At 44.8% G+C, this 21,507-nt stretch overlaps 1 protein-coding gene across 1 annotated transcript in view; it reads right to left on the bottom strand.

The window, feature by feature from the left end:
* Hydin (HYDIN axonemal central pair apparatus protein) overlaps positions 1–21,507 on the bottom strand; it is a 416,625-nt gene that overhangs the window by 201,450 nt on the left and 193,668 nt on the right. The window contains exons 21-22 of the mRNA XM_008834989.1: positions 18,485–18,628; positions 12,934–13,247 (exon numbers count right to left, since the gene is read on the bottom strand). Of these exons, the coding sequence (XP_008833211.1) occupies positions 12,934–13,247; positions 18,485–18,628 (458 nt within the window). The remainder of the gene's footprint in view (positions 1–12,933; positions 13,248–18,484; positions 18,629–21,507) is intronic.

Raw genomic sequence — 21,507 nt, 5'->3', positions numbered from 1 at the left:
GCTGAAACCTGGGACGCTGCCATTGCAGACTGCATGCAAAGAACTCCCGTCAGACCCAGCCACCACTACCAGTCCCTGTGAACACCACTGATTTGGCTTTGAGGTACACCCCTGACTTTCCCCTTTCTTTCTCTCTCTGTCTCTCTCTTGCTGCCCCTTTCTCCTTATGGCAACTATACTTCTTTCCCTGCCCCTCTGGATCTCTCTTCTTGCTTTCATATCCCTCCTGCTCCTCTACATCTTCTTTTGATTTCCCTTTCAGTTGGATTTGGAGGTCACTCCCAGACCTGACTCAAGGCCACTGGGTAGTACTGGTGTCCATGACCACTGAGTGTCTGGCATGGTTACTGTGGCTGCCTAAGCCCACATGAGGCGTAGACCTGTCTCTCCATTGCTCTTAAACCCTTTCTCTTAGAGTCTCTCAGTCTCGGTGACTAGCTCTCCTAAAGGAGCACCCCTCCCAGCCTGCCAAAGCGTTTTCCAGCTGCCTCTTGCAACTGGGGATCCCAGAGACCTTATCAGCCTACTACCCACACAGGGGGTGCAGGCCTCTTGTCTTGAGGTCTTATTGTATCTCTGTGTAAACCTTTTGAGCCTTGGCTCTGTGGATCAGAGTCTCTATATTCTACCTAGAGTCTCTGGAACTCCAGAAGGAGGCCAACCCCACAAAGGCACTGGCTTAACCTGCAAAGGACTGGTCCTAAGACCAGGTGAAACGGGGAAGGCAGACTCTGGAAGTTTCCACCACCCTTCTTTTGCTCTCACAACTTCTCACTGTGCTCTCAGGCTAGTTTCTAGCCCCCCCCGACTTTCATTTTCTCATGCCGTGCAATTTGGAGCTTCTGTCTTCCAGTCCCTTCCTCCTCACTCCCACTATCCCAAGCACTCTTCCTATTGGGTCTTAGACTCTCCCTCACCCTCTCCTCTCACTGTCAAGAGTTCACGCTCAACCTCCTATTCTGCTGCCTGGTCATGCCACACACTTGCTCCTGAGATTTCTGCTTGAATTGTAAAATCACACCGGTGTGTCAGAAAGCTCCTTCCTTCTCTGGGTATGAGACACACTTTCCAGAGACAGGAACACACCTGCCTTCCTATCTGGGACAGGACCTTGCTCTTTCCCCTCTCTGGTGATTGCAGGATGCTGCCTCCAAGGATAGGGAACACGTTTCAGGCCCTCCTTAGTAAGGGACGCCTTTCTTGGTGATTGGTCCTGCACGCTCTCACCTGACATGACCTAGGGCTTATGTCCCTCCTCCTCCTCCTCCTCCTCCTCCTCCTCTTCCCTCCAACCCTTTTCTTTCTTGTATCCTGCGCCTTTCTGCCTGGAATCTTGGCCGTCATCCCCGACTCCACTCCCTGTGGAGAAAGGGTCCTCATTATCTCCTCCTACATACTTGCTCAGTTCCTTCTCTATCTCCTCTGTACTCTATACATAATCTGTCACTATGGGAACTGCCCGGTCTAAACCTGAGGGCCTCACACCTCTTGCTTGTCTTCTCAAGTCCCTAAAACAACTAGGACTTTCAGATACAATCAGGCCAAAATGCTTAAAGTTTCTGTGTGCACCACTGCCTGGACACAATGCAAGCTAGACAATGACTCCATTTGGCCAGACACAGGAACCCTAGACTTCAATATTTTAAGAGATTTAGATAATTTCTGCCAACATAGTGGCAAAAGGTCCGAAGTCCCTTATGTCCAAGTCTTTTTCAAACTTCGTGCTAACCCCTAACCCTTTGTGCCTCTTGTTCCTCTCATCAAGTCCTCCTTGCCAAGACTGTTCCATGTGACCCCAATCTGCTGACCCCTATCCCCTCAGAACCCTCTGCTCCCCCTCCCTACTCCTCTATCTCAGCCTTTGATCCCAACATAGCTGACAAACTTCCTCTGATCAGGACTCAACCTGAATCCTTTCCTGCCCCTCAACCTGAGGCACAACTGACTCCTCCCGCTCACCCTTCTCTCTATCCTCGTCTCCACTCCCTGAACCCAACCCAGCTCACCTCCCTTCTCTGCCTCAAACCCCCTCCTCACAGTCTTCCCCCCTCCTACACCCCACCGTTCTAAGTTTTTCACTCCCTCCCTCACTCCTAACCTTACTCTACTTGAGGAAATCCACAGTCTCAAGCAACTCCTTAACAAACACCCCCTACTCTCTCCTATTCCAACTCCTAGCTCCAAAACTCATTCATCTCTCTTATATCTACTTCCATTCCCACCTTAACTCCAGCCCTTGCTTCTGGCACACCTGTGCCCACTTGTGGACAAGACACTCCTCCCAGTTCCCTCACTTTGGCCTCCTCCCTGGCCTCCCCTTTGCCGCCTCCTCCATCTGACTCCAACCCATCTCCCATGTCTTGTCATACTTGCTCCCTCACCCAGTCTCAGCCCCCTACTCATGGCATTTTCCCCCTTCTCCCCTTTGCCGCCTCCTCCATCTGACTCCAACCCATCTCCCATGTCTTGTTATACTCGCTCCCTCACCCAGTCTCAGCCCCCTACTCATGGCATTTTCCCCCTTTGGGAGGCAGCAGGAGTAAAGGGAGTACTTAAAGCCCATGTCCCTTTTCCCCTTGGCAACCTATCCCAGCTTGAGCGCAGAATAGGCTCTTTCTCTGCTGATCCCACACACTTTATACAGGATTCAAATACCTCACTTGTAGCTGTGATCTAACCTGGCCTGACCTTTTTATGATTCTCCAGTCCACTCTTACCCCTGATTAAAGACATAGGGTCTGGACAGCAGCATGAGTATGCTAATGAGCTTCATTCTACCAACCAGATCCATCCCACTGGAGCGGGGGCAGTTCCCCTATAAGACCCTGGGTGGAATTACCAGCTCCCACTGGGGGATCAGGCAGGACCTTCCCCAGGTACAGCAGCCAAGGACCACATGATCACTTGCCTCCTTATGGGTTTTCAGAGAGCTTCACTTCCTAAAGTAGTTAACTTTGCAAAACTTAGGCTGATTGCCCAGGGCCCTACTGAAGCCCCAGCTCAGTTTATGGACAGACTTGCCAACACCCTAGTTCAGTATACCAAGTATGACCTGGAGTCCAGAGAGGGATGGCTTATGCTCAACTACCACTTCATCTTACAATCAGCCCCAGACATCAGGAGGAAGCTTAGATGCTTAGACAAGGGCCCCCAAACCTCCACGGGAGATCTGTTAGACCTGGCACTTAAGGTTTTTAATAACCGGGAGAAACAGAAGAAGGCAGACAAACTCACCCTGTCCAAACAAAAGTGCCAGCTGATGGCTGCAGTCCCGAGGGCTCCTCCAAAGAAGACAACAGACATCAACGGGGCCTAAGGACTGCCACCAGGGCCCTGCTTCAAATGCAGACTCACTGAACACTGGGAAAGGCAATGCCCCAACCCATGACCACCTCCTGGACCCTGTCCTCAGTGTGGGCAACGAGATCACTGGAGGGCTGATTGTCCTTCTTCACAGTGCCAAGGTAGGCCACTCACCTCCCAGACCCAGCCTGATTTACAGGGTTCAGTAAACGACCTCCTGGGTCTGGCGGCTGAAGACTGATGTGGCCCTGGCTCCTCAGCCCCCACCTCCTTGATGGCCATCACCATGGAGGAGCCCAGGGTAATGTCGATAGTGGTGGGTAAGACTATTAATTTTGTTTTGGATACGAAGGCTTTGTGGTCTGTTCTCCCTTCCTACTCTGGTAAAGTTTTTCCCTCACAGATCTCCGTGGTGGGTCTTGATGGGAGACCTCACAACCCTAAGTCAACAGGACCTTTATCTTGCATATTCTGGAAAATTCTTTTAACTCACTCATTTCTAGTTATGCCCTCATGCCCAGGGATCTCTAGTTATGCCCTCATGCCCAGCCCCCTTACTTGGCAGGGATCTCATGCAAAAGCTCTCCTTGTCTATTTCTCTTCCCTTCTCCACCCTCTTCCTCCTTTCTCTGGTACCTCTTCCCCCTAAGGCCAGGACATGGCCACTCCCTCCTTCCAAGGTTGATCCCAAGGTCTGGGACATCTCAGTCCCAGGATTAGCCTCTAACCATACTCCTATCCACATCTCCTTAAAGGACCCTTCCCCGTTCCCTAGTATGCCTCAATACCCAATTGCACTCAAACATCACCATGGACTTAAGGCCATAATACAAAGACTTATGACAGCTAACCTCCTTAAACCTACTCACTCACCCTACAACACTCCCATTCTCCCTGTTCTCAAATCCGATGGCTCCTACCATCCAGTTTAGGACCTCTGCCTCATCAACACGACAGTTGTCCCCATTCATTCAGTTGTTACCAACCCCTATGCTCTTCTTTCTCATATCCCCACCTCCACCACTTGCTTTACTGTCCTAGACCTTAAGGATGTTTTCTTCTTGATATCCTTATATCCCGATTCTCACGACCTCTTTGCATTCACCCAGGAGAACCCTGGCACTGGAATGGCTTCCTAACTAACCTGGACCGTCCTGCCCCAGGGGTTTTGAGATAGCCCTCACCTCTTTGGACAGGCCCTAGCCCAGGTTCTAACCTCCCTACACCTCAACCCCTCCACTGTCCTGCAGTATGTAGATGACCTACTTCTTTGCTCTCCATCCCTCTCAGTCTCCAAGACTCACACAATTAAGCTCCTCAATTTTCTGGGGGACAGGGGATATAGGGTATCTTTGGCTAAGGCACAGCTTTCTCTCCCTTAAGTCAAGTATCTGGGGTTCCTTCTCATGCTTACATCCTGCCACTTAACTATAGATAGAACAAACTACTTGAGGTCTTTAAAACCCCCCACAACCAAGGAAGAATTTCTGCCCTTCCTGGGCATTGAGGGGTACCTGTGCATCTGGATTCCTAACTTTGCCCTTCTTGAAAAGCCCCTCTATGAGGCCTCCAAAGGGGATTCCCCTGAGTCTATCGAACCTCTAGGGCCAATAACAACAGCCTTCCACACTATCTGAGAGGCCCTCTTAAAGGCACTGGCTCTAGCTCTCCCTGACCTGGGATCTCCATTTCTCCTCTATACAACAGAAAATAAGGGCCTGGCATTGGGGGTCTTAGGACAGATGAATGGATCCATTTTTGCCCTGGTAGCTTATCTTTCTAAACAGCTGGATGCCACCATCCAGGGATGGGAGCCTTGTCTTCATACTTTGGCTGCCTCAGCCCTTCTGGCCCAGGAGGGGCTCAAGCTCACTCTGGGCCAGACCATCTCTGTCCTCCCCCCCCATCAGCTTAAGGATTTACTAACCCGTTCATCTTTTGCTACTCTAGCCCCCTCCAAGTTACAACATTTCCACACCACCTTTCTTGAAAACCCCTTGCTCACCCTTGACTCCTGCCTGCCTCTCAACCCCGCTTCCCTCCTCCCTTCTGCTGAACCACTCTTCACTCATGCCTGGAACCCCTTCAGGAATTCTCCTACCAGGACCCCTTAATCTCCCCTGAGCCCCTACATAACTCAATCCTGACTTGGTTTGTGGATGGAAGTTTGACCCTAACTCCAACTGAGTCCCGCAGGGTGGAGTATGCCATAGTGTCCCTCACAGGTGTCATTGAGTCGGGACCACAACCACCAGGGACCATGTCACAGAAAGCCAGACTTGTGGCACTCACTGGGCCCTGACTCTAGCCAAGGGACAGACCGTTAAGATCTTCACAGATTCTAAGTATGCCTTCCACATACTTCACCATCACGCTTCAGTGTGGAAAGAAAGGTGTCTCTTTACCACCAAAGAAATCCCCATAACTAATGGCCCATTAATTCTCAAGCTCCTAGAGGCCTCCTATCTCCCAGCTAAGGAAGCTGTAATCCACTGTAAGGGGGCATTAGTTTCTCACAGATCCCATAGCTAGAGGCAATGACCTGGCAGACAGGACAGCTAGAGAAGCCAGTATGGCCCATTGCTCCTCTGGCAGTTTATACTTCTTGACACCAACAGGCATGACACCCTCCTATCCTGCCCAACAGTGCAAGGGCCTCCTGGACATGGCGACCATCCAGGGGCCAGAGGGATGGTTGCTTCTATCAGACAAGCATTGCCTGCCCAAGGGACAAGCCTCCTCCATTCTAACCCAGTTACATAGCTATCCTGCCCAACAGTGCAAGGGCCTCCTGGACATGGCGACCATCCAGGGGTCAGAGGGATGGTTGCTTCTATCAGACAAGTATTGCCTGCCCAAGGGACAAGCCTCCTCCATTCTAACCCAGTTACATAACACAAGAAGCTTAAGTATCTCCTGGTTTGGGTAGATACATTTTCGGGATGGGTAGAAGCTTTTCCCACAACAGGTGAAACAGCAGATATCGTGGCTAACTGTTTAATTCAAAACATTCTTCCTCGTTTCGGTCTTCCCCTCACTCTCCAATCAGATAATGGCCCAGGTTTTATCTCCAAAGTAACTCAGGCAGTCTCTCAGTCCCTGGGAATAACCTGGAGGTTACACATCCCCCTACCACCCTCAATCCTCAGGGATGGTAGAGCGGGCCGACTCTCTCCTTAAGGACCACCTTACTAAACTCTCCCTAGAGCTACACCAATCCTGAGTAACCCTCCTGCCCCTTTCCCTTACCAAACTAAGAGCCATCCCATGGCCTCCTTCCTTCCTCAGTCCTTTTGAACTCATGTATGGGAGACCTTTCCTCCTTAATGACCTCTTACTCCAACATCCCTCTCCTCTACTTGACTACTTACCTGCTTTTACTCTCCTCAGAAAATTACTCAGGGGACATGTTGACTGGATTATTCCTCAGGCCTCTAAAGACCAAATCATCTACCCACTCCACTCTGGCCAGGAGATTACGCCTACCTGTGAGCCACCACCCAACAAAAAGGAGTGAAGGGAATCCTCCAGTCATGTTGGACCAGACCTCGCCTGGTGATCCTGTCTATGCCAATGGCAGATAAGCTCCTAGGACAATCTGGTTGGATCCACCTTTCCAACCTAAAGCCTGCCCAGGAACACAGCAAGTACCAGGCCACTAGCACTGGCCCCCTCAAACTCAAAATCTCAAGGGTCCCCTCCTTAACCTCCATCCAAGAATGAACCTTCTACTAGTCATAATTCTTGCCAGTTCCCTAACCATCACCCAAGAGACTCCTTGGTACACCCACCCACCCTGTACCTATATGTTTGAGGCACGGAAAATTAATGACAAGGACCAGGAAACCAAGCTTCTTGGATCCTCATCATGCCCACTCTCTTCTTATAGCTCCGGTACTGTGTCTTTTGTCCTGGGTAAGCACACCTTGTACCCCAGATTTTTATGTTTTATAGAGGATCAGACTAGGTCTAAGTGCAAGGACCCAGAGAACTGGGAAGGGTTCCCCATATGGTCATGCAACTACCACTGGCTCCTTGCAAGTGGGTTTGCACATGATAGGGGATCTGTGACCTGAGCTGCCTTGAGAGGAAAGATGCAGGATGATATATAAGGAGAAAGAAAATGGGGACTAAAGTCAAACCTGTTAACATTCACCCCTACATGTGACACCCCACTAAAATATGAGACCTGAGATCTCACCTCCAACTGGCTACCCCCATGTATGGAGGTCTCATTTAAAATAATTAACCCACACTCATGGACAGACCATAATATGTTGGTGTGTATATACTATGAGGCCTCCCCAGCAGGCCACTTCAGGATTAAGATAAGGAAAACTATTCAAGATTCCTAATCCCAAAGGGCCACGGAGACCCTAAACCAGGCAAAGTGCCAAACGATAAAACAACTCCAATATTTTAACGCCTCCTGTGTAGCTTCTCCTGGGACTGGGTTCTCTCTCTCTCTCTCTCTCTCTCTCTCTCTCTCTCTCTCCCTCTCTCTCCTTGACACTCCCAAAGGACTTCTCTAACATCAAGACATCTACCTGTTTCCTCTGCATCCCTCCGTGGGGCTCACTCCTTACTCCTCTTCCAGTTCACAATGTCACCAGTCAAACCGATACCCAGTGCTCCTTAAACCCAGAATACAACAGCTTCTGCCTCCCCTACGCCCTTTTCTTAATAAATTGGAGTGCTGGCCCCCCCCCGAATCTCTAACTGCCCCTACTCTTCCATCTTCAATGTTACAATCTGAGGCAATACTGGCCTAGCCCCAGGGCTGCTTTTCCTTTGCTCCTCCAAAATATATATCTGTATCTCCCCACAAGTCAAGGATACCTATACTCCAGTTGTCCTCATACCCAGATTAACCCTATATACCTCGGGAGAAGTGCATGATTTTCTCTCCACAGAAACAGGAGCAGAGCAGAAATGTCAGCTACTCTAGCAGTTCTGGTGGGAATCAACCTGGTATCTTCTGTAGCTGCCACAGGATTCATGGCAGGGAGTCTGAGACATACCTTACCCTTAGCCCAACACCTCTCTCAGGAGATCCAGGACCTCAAGCAGGAGCTCACTACGGTGGTGGAAGCAACAGCCCAGTCAGTCCAGATCTTACAACAGCAACTGTCCTCCCTGGCCAAAGTTGCCCTCCAGAACAGGTGAGCCCTGGACCTACTGACAGCAGACAAAAGGGGTACCTGCATTTTCTTGGGCTAGGAATGCTGCTACTATGTCAACCAATCAGGTAAGTTCGAACATAATATAAAATGCCTTCAACAGGTGGCCAAGGATCTTTCACTTCAAACCTTCCAATACCAACAATCACTCCAATGGGATATTTTTGCAGGGCTGACTCCCTGGCTTCTGCCCTTACTTGGCCCCCTGCTTTCTATTACTCTAGTGCTAACCATTGCTCCCCGTCTCTTCAGATATTTTCAGGGATGGATTAAAAAACTGACTCATATCAGCTTTAACCAGGTATTACTCTCTTTTCCCACACATGTGTATGAATGCCTGTCAACCACTGAGGACCTTGTCCAGACAGATGCACAAGGTGGAGACTCCTGCTGCCTGACCCTGCTCTAACTCCCAGCCTCTCCCCACCAGGACCCTGACCAGCAGGAAGAAGCCAGATGAGAAACGCCCCCCCCATCCTATAACACAAAAAGCTGGAATGTTAAGAGTCCAGGTCTGCAGACGACCCTTCCCCAATGCAGTAAAGCCTCCCAAGACAGGTCCTGAGGCCCCCTTGCAAAACAGGAACTGGCCCAGCAGCTGCATTTAGAGCTGTTTCAGCACAAAGCTGTTTCCCAGATAATTTTAGAAGATAAACAGGCCCCTGCACCCATGACCCACTGCTTCAAGAGCTGGCTCAGCACAAGCTGCTTCCCTTAAGATAAGTTTAGAAGAGAAGCAGACCCCCTTAATCCCATGACCCAGGACCCAGTAGATGTAAGCGGCTGTTTCAACAAAGACTGTCACTTCCTGATAAGTTCAGACCCTCTGCTTGAATTAATTGTCCCACCTTCTGCATTCCTTAGCCCCCTATAAAAGCTCCCAGCCAACAGCCTGCAAACTGGTAGCTTCCTCACTCCCAAGCTGAGAGCTATCCTGTGTCCTCCTTCAATAAACTTTACCTTGCCAGAGTTCTTGCCTGGGTCTTGGAGGTTTTTCCCATTTATCTATCAGAAACTATCAAGAGTAAATAGACAGCTTACAGAATGAGAGAAAGTCTGAGTCAGCTATACCCCAGGCAAGGGTTAATATATAGAATATATAAAGAACTGAAAAAATTAAATACAAAAGAAGCAAAGCTGCCAATCAATACAAGGACCAATGATCTGAACAGAGAGTTTTCAAAAGAAGAAATACAAATGGCCAACAAATATTTTTAGAAATGTCTTAACATCCTTAGCCATTCAGGAAATCCAAATTAAGACTACCTTAATGAAGCTGGAGGGATGTCTCAGAGGCTAAGAGCACTTGCTGCTCTTGCAGAGGACTCATGTTTGGTTCCCAGTACCCACACTAGGCAGTTCACAACTGCCTATAACTCCAGCTCTAAGGGACCCAATGTCCTCTTCTAGCCTCTGCAGGCACCTGTATGCATTCATGTGGTACATGTACATACATTCAAGGAACACACATAAAATAAAGAAATCTTTAAAAAGCAACTTTGAGATTCCATGTCACCCCAGTGAATGGGGCAACTATCAGAAAAACAAATGACAACACATGCTGGCAAGGGTGTGGGGAAAGGAGAATCCTTATACACTGTTAGTGGACATGTAGGCTAACGTAGCCACTCTGGAAATCTGTGTGGAGGCTTGCCCCACTCCCCAAACCCTGAAAATAGACCCACCAAGCTATACCATTCCTGGGCATGTACCCAGATGATGCCGCCTTCTGCCAGAGAAACTTGCCCATCCATGTTCATCGCTGCTCTTTTCACAGTAGCAAGGAAGTGGAACCAAGCTAGATGTCCATCAGTAAATGAATGGATAACGAACACGCAGCACGTACATATATATGCATTTTATTCAATTGTAAAGAAAAATGAAATCATGAAATTTGCAGGAAAATGGATGGAAATGAAAACCACTATTTTAAGCAAGATAACCCAGATCAGAAAGACAAATACTGTATTTTCTCTCTCCTATGTAGATACTAACCTCTGTTCTAATTAATATGCATATCCAGGTATGAAAAAATATGGGCCGAGGCCAGAGAACTACACAGGGGCATACAGAACTGGGAAACAAAGAGGCTCTGAGGGAGGGGGCAGGGAAGACAATTTGACAGACTGGAAATGGGGGATAAGGTCATAGCAGGGAAGGGGGCAGAAAGATGAAGGAAAAGTGGGGAGGAAGGAGAACCAGCCAAAATAAATACCTACGAAGACACCATATGGAAAATTATTGCTTTATAAGCTAATTAAAAATTAAAGACAATTGGGGCTGGAGAGATGGCTCAGCAGTTAAGAACACTGGTTGTTCTTGCAGAAGACCCGGGTTCGAATCCCAGCACCCACATGGCAGCTAACAACTGTCCCAGGAGGATCCGACAGCCTCTTCTGACCTCTGCCAGCATTGCATGACACGGGCGCACTTACCTACATGCAGGCAATACACGCATACACATAAAAAATAAAAATAATAATAATAAATTAAAGACAATTAAAAGATCTAATTGTCTTCTGGCTTCCAAATGCACAAGCACATATGTACGTGTGCACATGCAGCTGCAGACACAGGAAGATGCCCAGACATAAACAGGAAACTCTATAGGCAACAAAACAAAAATAAATGGGAATGCATTAAACTGAAAAGATTCTGTGTAGCAAAGGAAACAGCAGAGGAACTGTGACCTATGAAATGGGTGAGACAGATTGCCAACTACGGATCTGGTAAGGGTTTGTTTCCAAAGTGTATAAGGAACTCCTATAACTCAATAGCAGAATCAAAGCCTCAAAACACCAGTTAGTCATCCAACTTAAGAATGGGTTAAAGACTTGAATAGAAATTTCTCCAAGAAGTCTTCAGCATCAGCAGTCATCACAGAAATGCAAATGAAAACCTCAGTGAGAGATCCCCTCACACCTATTAGGATGGCCATTATTGTTAGGGGCTGGAGAGATGGTTCAGCAGTTAAGAGCACTGGCTGCTCTTGCAGAGGCCCTGAGGTCAGTTCCCAGTACCCACATGGCAGCTAACAACTGTCCTTACCTCTGACACTCTCTTCTGGCCTCTATGAGCATTGCACACACATGGTGAACTTACATATATGCAGGAAAAATACATATATAAAAAACTTCATTAAAAAAGATGAGGCATTAATGCAGTGTGGAGAGACCAGGACTCTTATATGCTATTGCCAGGAAGGCAAAATGCGGCTGTTACTATGGAAAATCGAACAGAAGCTGCTCAAATAATTAAAAATAGGCCTGGGGATGTAGCTTGTGGTAAAATGCTTGCCTAGCAAGTATGAAGCTCTGGGTTCCAGCCTCAGCAGTAGAAAAATAAAACCACCATGTGATCCTGCAATACCACTTTTGGGTATTTATCCAAATTATTGAAATCAGGATCTCAAGAGATATGTCCCTTGCAACACTGTTCCCAATAGACAAGATTCTGAAAGACCCTAAATCCCATCACTAAACAAATGGGTAATATGCAGTATTTACATACAAAAGAAGGGAATATTACCTAACCCTAAAAAAGAAAATTCTAAAATATGTGACAACATGGGCAAAATGAGGGCATGATGCTTTATCAGTGAGCTATATCCCAAAGCGTATTTTTAATTTTTTTCAGAAGCTTCGACGTAGTTTTCCAGTGACGATATTGTTTACTTTCTTGGCAACAGTGCTTAGAAACCAGTTTCTCTACACTTCACCAACACTAATTGTCTTCTTCCTTTAGTAATAGCTAGCCTATCATTTATCTAAAATAGTCAAATTCATAGATCAAAGAGTAGAATGGAGGTTTCAGGGGTTGGGAAGGGAGAAAAATGGGTACCTGCAGGCATACAGTTTCAGTTAAGATTAAAGTGAGTACGTTCTAGGAGTCTGCTGCACAGCATTACACCTGTAGATAACAACAATGTATTGCACACTTAAAATCTGCTGAGGGTAAATCTCACTTGACGTGTTCTTACCATGATGAAATACTTGATTAAAAACTCTACTTTTTTTTTGGTCTTTTTTGAGACAGGGTCTCCCTGAAGTCCTAGCTGTCCTGGAACATGTAGACCAGGCTGGCCCTGAACTCACAAACATCCGCCTACCTCTGCCTCCCAAGTGCTGGAAATAAAGGTGTGCACCACCACACCCAGCCAAAAACTTTACTTTTAGGGATAAAACTTGAATGTTTTAAACACTGGATTCAAAGGAAAAGCAAGATTATGGACATTTACTCAGTTTAGTGGTGCTTAGGGGTTTCAAAGATGCTGAGTTTGCTTTACCTGTTTGGAAATTTACAATGAAGCATGAGGTTTAGATTCCGTTACTTTCACAAGTAATGAATTATTAGACTGAAAATACTCATGAAAAGTGACCAGTGCAAGGAAGATAGGAAACCCAGAGCAAAGCTGCAAACAACAGGTCTACGCTTGCTATGTTGACAGTACCTTATCTGATTTTCATCATCATCCACCAGGAAGAACCAGCGGAACTTCACAACCAACGGGCTGCAGTTGGTGATCGTAACGTAGCGAATGACCTCAGTGTCATTCAGGATACAGCCAAAGTTCACCTCCATCATCTCAAAGCTGAGGTTGGGGTAATACACTTCTCCACGCAGGCACAGGCTGTCTATCTGAGGATGTTCCACATACTTAACTGATAGGAATTCTTCAGCTACCCAGTTGTTCAGATCATTTCTGTAGGAAGGGTCAAACTTGACCAATAGGTTTTTTTCTTCATCAACCTCCAGTTTTATAGGCTGTAAATATGAGCATAAGAAATTACCAATTCTATGAATGTCCAACCTGATACATGACACAGGACAACCAAAGTTATTTATGTCTGTAACTTTAGATGCATACAAACATTCACACATACTTGTTTAAATACATACTTATGAATAATTAGCAGCTATTGCTTTGGTTGAATATGGTTTATCCCTTCCAAAACACATGTTGAAATTTGGTGGGGCTGGAGTTCAGGAGTGAGCTCTTGGTCCTATGGGACTAGGTTAGTTACCAAAGGAATGGGTTATTACAGAGCAAGGCTACCATACATCTTACCTCTCTTTCACACATAACCACTCCCCTTTCTGCTTCCTACCATTACTCGAAGCAGTGTGAGATCCTCTCACTGGTACCATGCTCTTGACCTCCAGAACTGTGAACCAAAGAAACCTCCTTTCTTTATAAATTACCCAGTCTCAGATATTCTGCTAGTCAACCAGCAAAGACAGCCAATGTATATAAGAATCTGTATATATTATTAGAAGAAAAAGATTCTGATAAGAACTGTAGGGTTATAAAGACTGGGCAATTGCAGAAGGCCAAACCCACAAGGAATACTTATTAAATCAACCTCCCAACCCTACTATGAACTCACCCTTCCTGAACATTATAAACACCTCTGCTGAAAGAACATAACTTGAACAAAAGAATGAACAACTTGACCAACAAACAAGCTCTAGATGTATATTAAATATACTTTAAAATTATTTTATGTATATGTATGTGCCTAGTTGTTTGTATGTGCACCATGTATGTGCAGTATCTGTAGAGACCAGAAGGCAGCATGGGATCCCTGGAACTGGAGTTACAGGTTGTTGTGAGCCACCTGGTGTGGGTGCTGGGAACCGTACCTGTTTCCTCTGAAAGGACAGCAAGTCCTCTTAACCACTAAGCCATCTTCTCTAGCCCCTTATTAAATATTCTCAACTAAAAATAAATTAGATTAGGAAATATTCTTGGTAAACAAGAATACTTGGGGGAAGTTCTTTGCTTGGAACAAATTTTAAAAGCCTTCTAAGGCACTGGGGAATGGCTCTATATAGAGTGACCCAGAAAGGAACAGATTAAGTAGTTTAATTTTTTCCAAAGTCTGAAATCCTAAAGAGTAAGCACAGTGTTATCCACTTTCTAGTGCTCTCTAGTCAACTTAAAATGACACTCCAGAGAAGTGCAAGGCTTGTTTGGTAGGTTTTATTAGTTCTTTCCTCTCTTTGATTTCAAATCCCCACATGTCCTCTGATGTTCTGTTGACAGTAACACCTTCCCTAAGGAAGGCTAGCTCCGAGTTGGCTTTTTTTTTAAGGCATTGCTCAATTGCACACTCGGGTGGCATGAAAGCCCACCTGATGGTTTTGTATACAGAGAAGCAAGAGACAGGAATGAGTGCTGACAGTGGCCCTTACCTCTCCATGGGGCTTACATGGTCATGGACACTTTGGTGGCATGATGGGGCGACTTCAGTTGATAAAGCCAATCACCTGATGTGTGTGTGTGTGTGTGTGAGAGAGAGAGAGAGAGAGAGAGAGAGAGAGAGACAGAGAGACGGAGAGAGAGAGAGAGAGAGAGAGAGAGAGAATAGAATATATGCCACTGGGGACACCTGTTATTATCTCTGGCATGTATGCACCTAGGTACAATCTAGAACCCCTACCTATAGACTGTAGAGCAGGGATAATAATAGTCCCTAACTACCATTTTTAATACAAGGGAATGAATTAATATATGCATGGTCTTTTAGGGCACAGTGCATGGTACACAAATGTTAGTTATTACTCTTATTTCTTCACTGTAAATAAACTGATAGTGAAAGGTTAAGTAGTTTTCACTGATATCTAACCATAAAAGGGGTGAAATCACTACATTCACGCCTTACCTCCCCCCCCCCCATGTCTTGTTTTTTGATGCTGGGGAGCCAATCCTAATCTTCATACATGCTAAGCAAGTGTTATTCCATGAGCTACACCCCAGCTTCGATCTCCCAAATTTTATTGGCTATAGTGAACTTTTAAAAGCAAAGGTTTAAAATGCTCTGTTGTGAAAATCCCAGCTGCTAGTTACCCAGCCTCGGTTAGATGGGCTGAGCACTCCTTGTCAGCATTACCATGTGTTCTTTTTCTTTGTCCCACAGGGCCTTAGCGGAGAGTCTTCTGGGTGGTTATCTTTCACACAAGGGGATGTGACTGCTTAGTCAGTCATTGTATCTGGAGAATATCTTCCCATCACCTTATTCTCAAAGGATACTTCAGCTAGTTATAAAATTCTTGGCCCACAGTTTCTTTCCTTTAAAACTCTGTCATCATTTCTTTGTTGACATTAAGTTATTGTGGAGAGACTTAAGGTCAGTATAAAGACCTATTTTTTTTAAAAAAAAAAACCCTCTCTTCTTTTCTGTTTAGATGTCATAGAATTCCTGGGGTGTCAACGAGTCTTGTGACTTCACTAAGTTATGTCTCATTGTTGAATATCCTATATCCTTTTGTCTGAGGAAAAGTTATGACCTTATTTCAAAAGAACTTTCAAAAAGATTTCACTCGTATTTTGAGTAGGCAAAACAATGACAATCAGCTTATCTTTCTACTGCTCTCCCCACTTCTACCTTGGTTTCTTTCTTACAAGGAAGAAGTGTCTTACAGGAAGAACCTTCTTACAGGTTTACGAGTGTCTTGCTTTTCTTTATGGACATTCTAAAGACATAAAATCACACTTATGCAAGTTCTTTTTGCATATGATGGCATGTTATACACATTGGTCTACATTTCACTTTCTCACTGTGAGGTCATTCAATATCTGCCTCCTTTTTAAAAAAAGATTTGCTCTATTTTAAATGTGTGTGTGTGTGTGTGTGTGTGTGTGTGTTCAGTGAGTGAAGGTGCCTGCAGAAGCCAGAAGGCATCAGATTCCCCTAGAGCTGGGGTTACAGGTGGTTGTGAACTATGTGAAGTGGATTCTAGGGCTTGAGCTTGGGCCATCTGCAAGAGCAGTCTGTGCTTCTAACCACTGAGACATCTAGTCCCTGTCTATTTGAAAAAAAATAGCTTTATGCTATTTCATCAAATAATAATTCTTCTATCAATTACTTAACCAATCTTTGATTGAAAATTATTGGCTCCCAAACTGTGGCCTGTAAAGCAATGTTCTCATGAATATATTTGCATATATGTCATCTTGTATATTGTGTCTATAGAATAAATCCCTAAGTGTGGAGTTATTAGGTTACAGAACATTAATATTTCAAACTTGATGGCTATTGGCATATTTTCTTCCAATGCACACTCCCCAGCATCATAGAATTCCCACACTTCCTCTGTAAACTGAGCACTATCTATGTTTTGCTTTCTGTCATCTAAAACAATACTATTTTGCTAATCTGACAGGTTAAAACTTTATTTCATAGTGATGTAAAACTTTATTTCCTCTCATATGAACAAAGTTGAGCATATTTTCATATATTTGAATCACTATTTTTCTTTCTATGAACTATGTTCATTTCTTCTGCCTAGCTTTTTATTGGGTTGCAGTTATTTTTCTTCTTGATTCATAGAACCTCCCTATTTTTAATACATTTGTGTGTTTTTCATTAAGGTTATATGAATGCAAGTAATATAAAAAGTAAAAATGTACTACAAGGAACAGTAGTTCCTGATCTACCCTGTTACCCCAACCGTCTTCATTCTTGTCATAGGGTTGGTCCACTGCATGGTCTCCTTTGGCCAAGAGGGGATGAGAAAGCTATAGGCACAGTTGGGTACCCAAATGAAGAACAGGGTTAGGGGCTTACTCGGGGACAACACTGATGTCATTTGAAAGATGAGAGTCTCCCAAACATTTTGATCCCTATCTCTGGAGAAGAGTGCTATTTTTGTTTTGTCTTTTTCTTGGTGAGGCCTGGTACACATAGAATGCTTTGATCTTCAGTGCTCTCTTGTGTGTTGTCTCTGAGCCCAGAGATACTCTAGCGCACACTAGTCAGGACAACTTCATTTTTCAGATGCCATTGCAACATTTTTAGGGATGCTGATTTTTGTGGCTCTCTATTGACCAATCACTAGAAAACCATCATTCTAGCTTTTAGACATTAGTTTAAGGGATCTCATAATTTGGCTACATCGATCCCCTTCTCCACTTATTTTATTGATATGAGCTCTTCATTTTTGGGAAATTTCTACTTTTATCCTGTTGCAGTTACAGAAGAACAAGAGTGAGCCTAGCCTTCCACCCAGATGAAAAGTGCTACTCAGGTCTGAATCTTCAAATTGACCATTAGTTCTCTGTGGCTTCACCTTCCATTTCTTCTTTGAGCACCCATGTCTCATCCTTGCGATTCTCTGCCTTATGGAGAACTACAGGTGTGTACTGTTGGTTTTCCTTGGGTAAGCCCCACTGCACTGCGTTTCCTGCTGTATCTTACTTAGGACCTTCTCTTCTTTCCTTCCTCTGTTGAGAGATCTTATCCGGTTTCCCCTCTTTGTGGCTGGAGGAGACTGGATGGTCACTGGTATACCTTCTCCTCAAGTACTCTGTCCCCACTCACTTCAAAGATCCATCTTGCTGAGTGTGGCTCAGGAAATTGCCTTAGGTCACATGCTCTTTCTAAGAGCTGGTGCTTGCTGCCTGCCCTCACTGCTTCATTGGCTGTCTCTCTTGAAGGAGAAGCCTGAGCTTCCAAAATGGTGCATGGGTCTGCTTTCCCCTTCAGTCCTCCCCTTCTACAGCTTTGCAGTGTGACCGGCCCAAGGCCATCTATTCTTTGTGGTATTCCAATACCCAGCAAAGAATATCAGGGACAGTCTCCTGGGGATGCTCAGAAAATGCTACTTCCTGCCTCAGATTCAGGGCAGGAGTGGGCTCATGGCCTCTTCTCTCAGCCTGGATCAGGTATATGGAGATGGGATTGATTGCTCATTTGGAGATTAGACTTGGCTAGGTCCCTGAGTATGGGGGTTTGGTTTTCACTAGTAGCAAATCATTACTTTCTAAAGATCAGCTTCATGACAATGGACAGAAGTGAATGGGTTATCCTAATGGGCTGAAAGTTCTTACACTATCCAGAGTGTTCCTACTGACCGATATTTGAAATGATTTATTACTTATTTTAAATGTCCTAAACATTTTCCTCTTGTTTCCTTGATCTTGTACAGTTTCTGGACTGAAATAGGCAGTATATCTTTGTTCTCTTCCTTTTCTTACACGTTGGTCCTGGTCAAGTTACCTTAGGAGTTGCGGGCAGCAAAGATCTGTCAGTCTCACATATGAAGAAGGGTCCAGTTGTTGAAAGCAACACATGGACAGGAAGGGTGGTAATGTTCTTTACAGCCAAGGGCTGGTAATCGGGTTCCAGGACAGTGTTAGGCTTCTGTAAGAAAGAAAAAAAAAGAAGAAATAAAGTAAGTTACAGTAACCATAGTAAGCCTTTAGTAACAAGTCCTATAATTTGTTGTGAACAGCAAACTTAACATCTCCCTTTCATATAGACATATATTATATGTATATCTCTCTATCTCTCTATCTCTCTATATCTATCTATCTATCTATCTATCTATCATCTATCTATCTATCATCTATCATCATCATCTATCTATCTATCTATCATCTATCTATCTATCATCTATCATCATCATCTAGCTAATCTATCTATTTCCCCTGGTAAAGGTTACATAAATCATGTGGAATGATGCAAGATAAGATTCTGAAAAGTGAACTTACATAACCCAGAAAACATAGATTAGATTTGGGAGGCTTGTGTTGCTTAGTTGAAAAAGTGAGGCCACTGGATAGAACTAATATTACAGACCTTTCCACAGAGCCATAAAACAAAGCCTAATAAATTTGCGATGTCTTGTGAAAGAATAAAGGAATCACTATAACAGATAAACATTTTGCTTTTATGTGATTTTTTTTCTATGCTTAAAGTACCTGATTTGCAAACACACTTATCCTGCTATGTTGACAAATGCTTCTAAGTGTTCCCTATAAATTTTCCCACTATCAATAGAAGAGTTGGCGGAGCAGTACCCTCTCACTGTCAGACACACCGAATTTCATCTTTCAACCAGAGAAAGCACCCAAAGTGGGTCTTAGGTCAGAAGTTGTTGCTCAGACTGGGCTTTTCCCATTCTGATGTTGGGGTTCACATCACTTCCTGTGTGCTCTGAACAGGGGGTACTTTTGCATCGGCAGGAGGTAACTGGAAGCCTCGATCTGTAGCCTCTACAGTAGGAACTTCTCTCTGATCATGGGCTCTTCTAACAAATAAGTGTATACTGTGATTTGGGGGGGCGGGGGGAGAAAGGGTTTATTTTATCTTACAACTCAGATCACAATTCATCACTGAGGGAAGAACTTGGGGTAGGCACTTGAGGCAGGAACCTGGAGCACAGACCATGGAAGAACGTTGTTCCCCAGGCCTGTGCTCAGCCTGTTTTCTTTTTTTTCATGGGCTCTTCTAACAAATAAGTGTATACTGTGATTTGGGGGGGCGGGGGGAGAAAGGGTTTATTTTATCTTACAACTCAGATCACAATTCATCACTGAGGGAAGAACTTGGGGTAGGCACTTGAGGCAGGAACCTGGAGCACAGACCATGGAAGAACGTTGTTCCCCAGGCCTGTGCTCAGCCTGTTTTCTTTTTTTAAAATAAATAATTTATTGAGAATGTCATACATGCATAAAGGTGTTTTGACCAAATCCATGCCCACTCCCTCGCCTCCAACTCCTCCCATATCGCCCCATCACTTTTTTCTGATATCCTTCATGTACTCATTCTTCTTTTTGCTACTCTAACATTCCCCCCTCTGAAGAGGTAACCCTAAAATCTTTTAAGGCTTAGATAGAGCTCCCAAATACTTTCGACAGCTTTGGCCTTTGCAGTGGAGTACGTTGCTAAGAGGCCCAAGGACATTTTGACTTTTAGCCAAGAAACTGGCTAGTTTTCTTTTCTTTGTGGCACTTTGGCTACTTTTCTTTGGGGTCTTTTTACCCTAACTACCTAGCCAATTCCTACCTCCTATTCTTACCACACCATCTTCTGAAGAGGTTACCCAAATTACCAATAGGGAATCGGGACACAGACCACTCTGGCTTCTTCCATGCTGAACAGGGATGCAGGTTGAAGCAATTGGAGTACCCCTTCAGTGGGTCTATCTACAAGACTCTCACATTGTATAACTCTTATCTCAAGGAGGAAAAGAAAGTATTTGAATCAGGAGTAGGAGATGTGAAGGAGAAGTAAAGGCAAGAGTAATTAGCATTACAAATTCCGAACAGGGAACTAGAAAAAAGAACAGGGCAATTTTCAAATGTTCATATGAGAGTCCATTGGAGTTTCTTGACAAGGGCTTCCAAAAGCATCCCTCTATTGGGTTCCTCCTCATTTTTCTTTTGTCTTCCAAGGCTGGACTCTAGAGTGATGGATTCAGGGTTTGCTTTCAGGTATTTTGATAGCTGTTGGAGTGGTTAGAATCAGTGTCAGTTCCCTCTCAAAGGCTTCTAGATAGGGGGAGAAAACAAACTTGGCCATCGTTTTAGAACAATAGCTGGTTGTCTGCCTTAGCTACAGGTGGGCACTACAGTATTGGAGACCAAGATTTGAAATCTTACATCTGAGCAGCAGTTTCTGGTTAGGAACAAAATAATTAATGAGAAATAATTGTCTAAACTTTTTATATAGACTTAAGCATAATGTCTGGGAAGTGTAATCCCTTGAACTCTTAAAGAAATATACTGATGACTTTACTCTTTGGTTATACTTTCCTTTTGGGTGTTTAAGGCCATGCATTTGGCCCAAAGAAATCAATTTATTTTTACACTTAAGGTCATTTGAGGTTCTGTTCCTCAGGGGTCACATGGGCTTGGGAGGAGCTCCTGGCTCCTTTTACTAGTTCCATCTGTGTGAAGATAAGTCAAAAGTCCAGCTCGACCATGTCTGGCTTTACTTGGAAGCATGAATGAGTTGTTTCCTCTGAGTTGACCCCCCTCTTTGTAGACTGGACACTGGTTCAAGTCCATCTCATGGGGTCTCCATGTCTTCCCTGAACAAGAGGACAGGTGACTTACCACAGTTACAGGACATTTTGAGAGATGTTTCATAGCCCCCTGGAACTTAGTCGACCTTGGAGGGCAAGGGTCAAAAACTGTCCTTTAAGTCCCTCTGACCACATTAGAATAGGCCTCAAACTGTGACCGTTAAACATCCAATAAGGTGAGTTCCACCATCTGGTACATTTAATTATCATG

Source organism: Nannospalax galili, unplaced genomic scaffold (assembly GCF_000622305.1).
Source record: "Nannospalax galili isolate Female #2095 unplaced genomic scaffold, S.galili_v1.0 scaffold56, whole genome shotgun sequence".
Classification (NCBI taxonomy): domain Eukaryota; kingdom Metazoa; phylum Chordata; class Mammalia; order Rodentia; family Spalacidae; genus Nannospalax; species Nannospalax galili.
The sequence above is the reverse complement of the archived record's forward strand: the minus strand, read 5'-3'. Positions and strand labels throughout refer to the sequence as shown.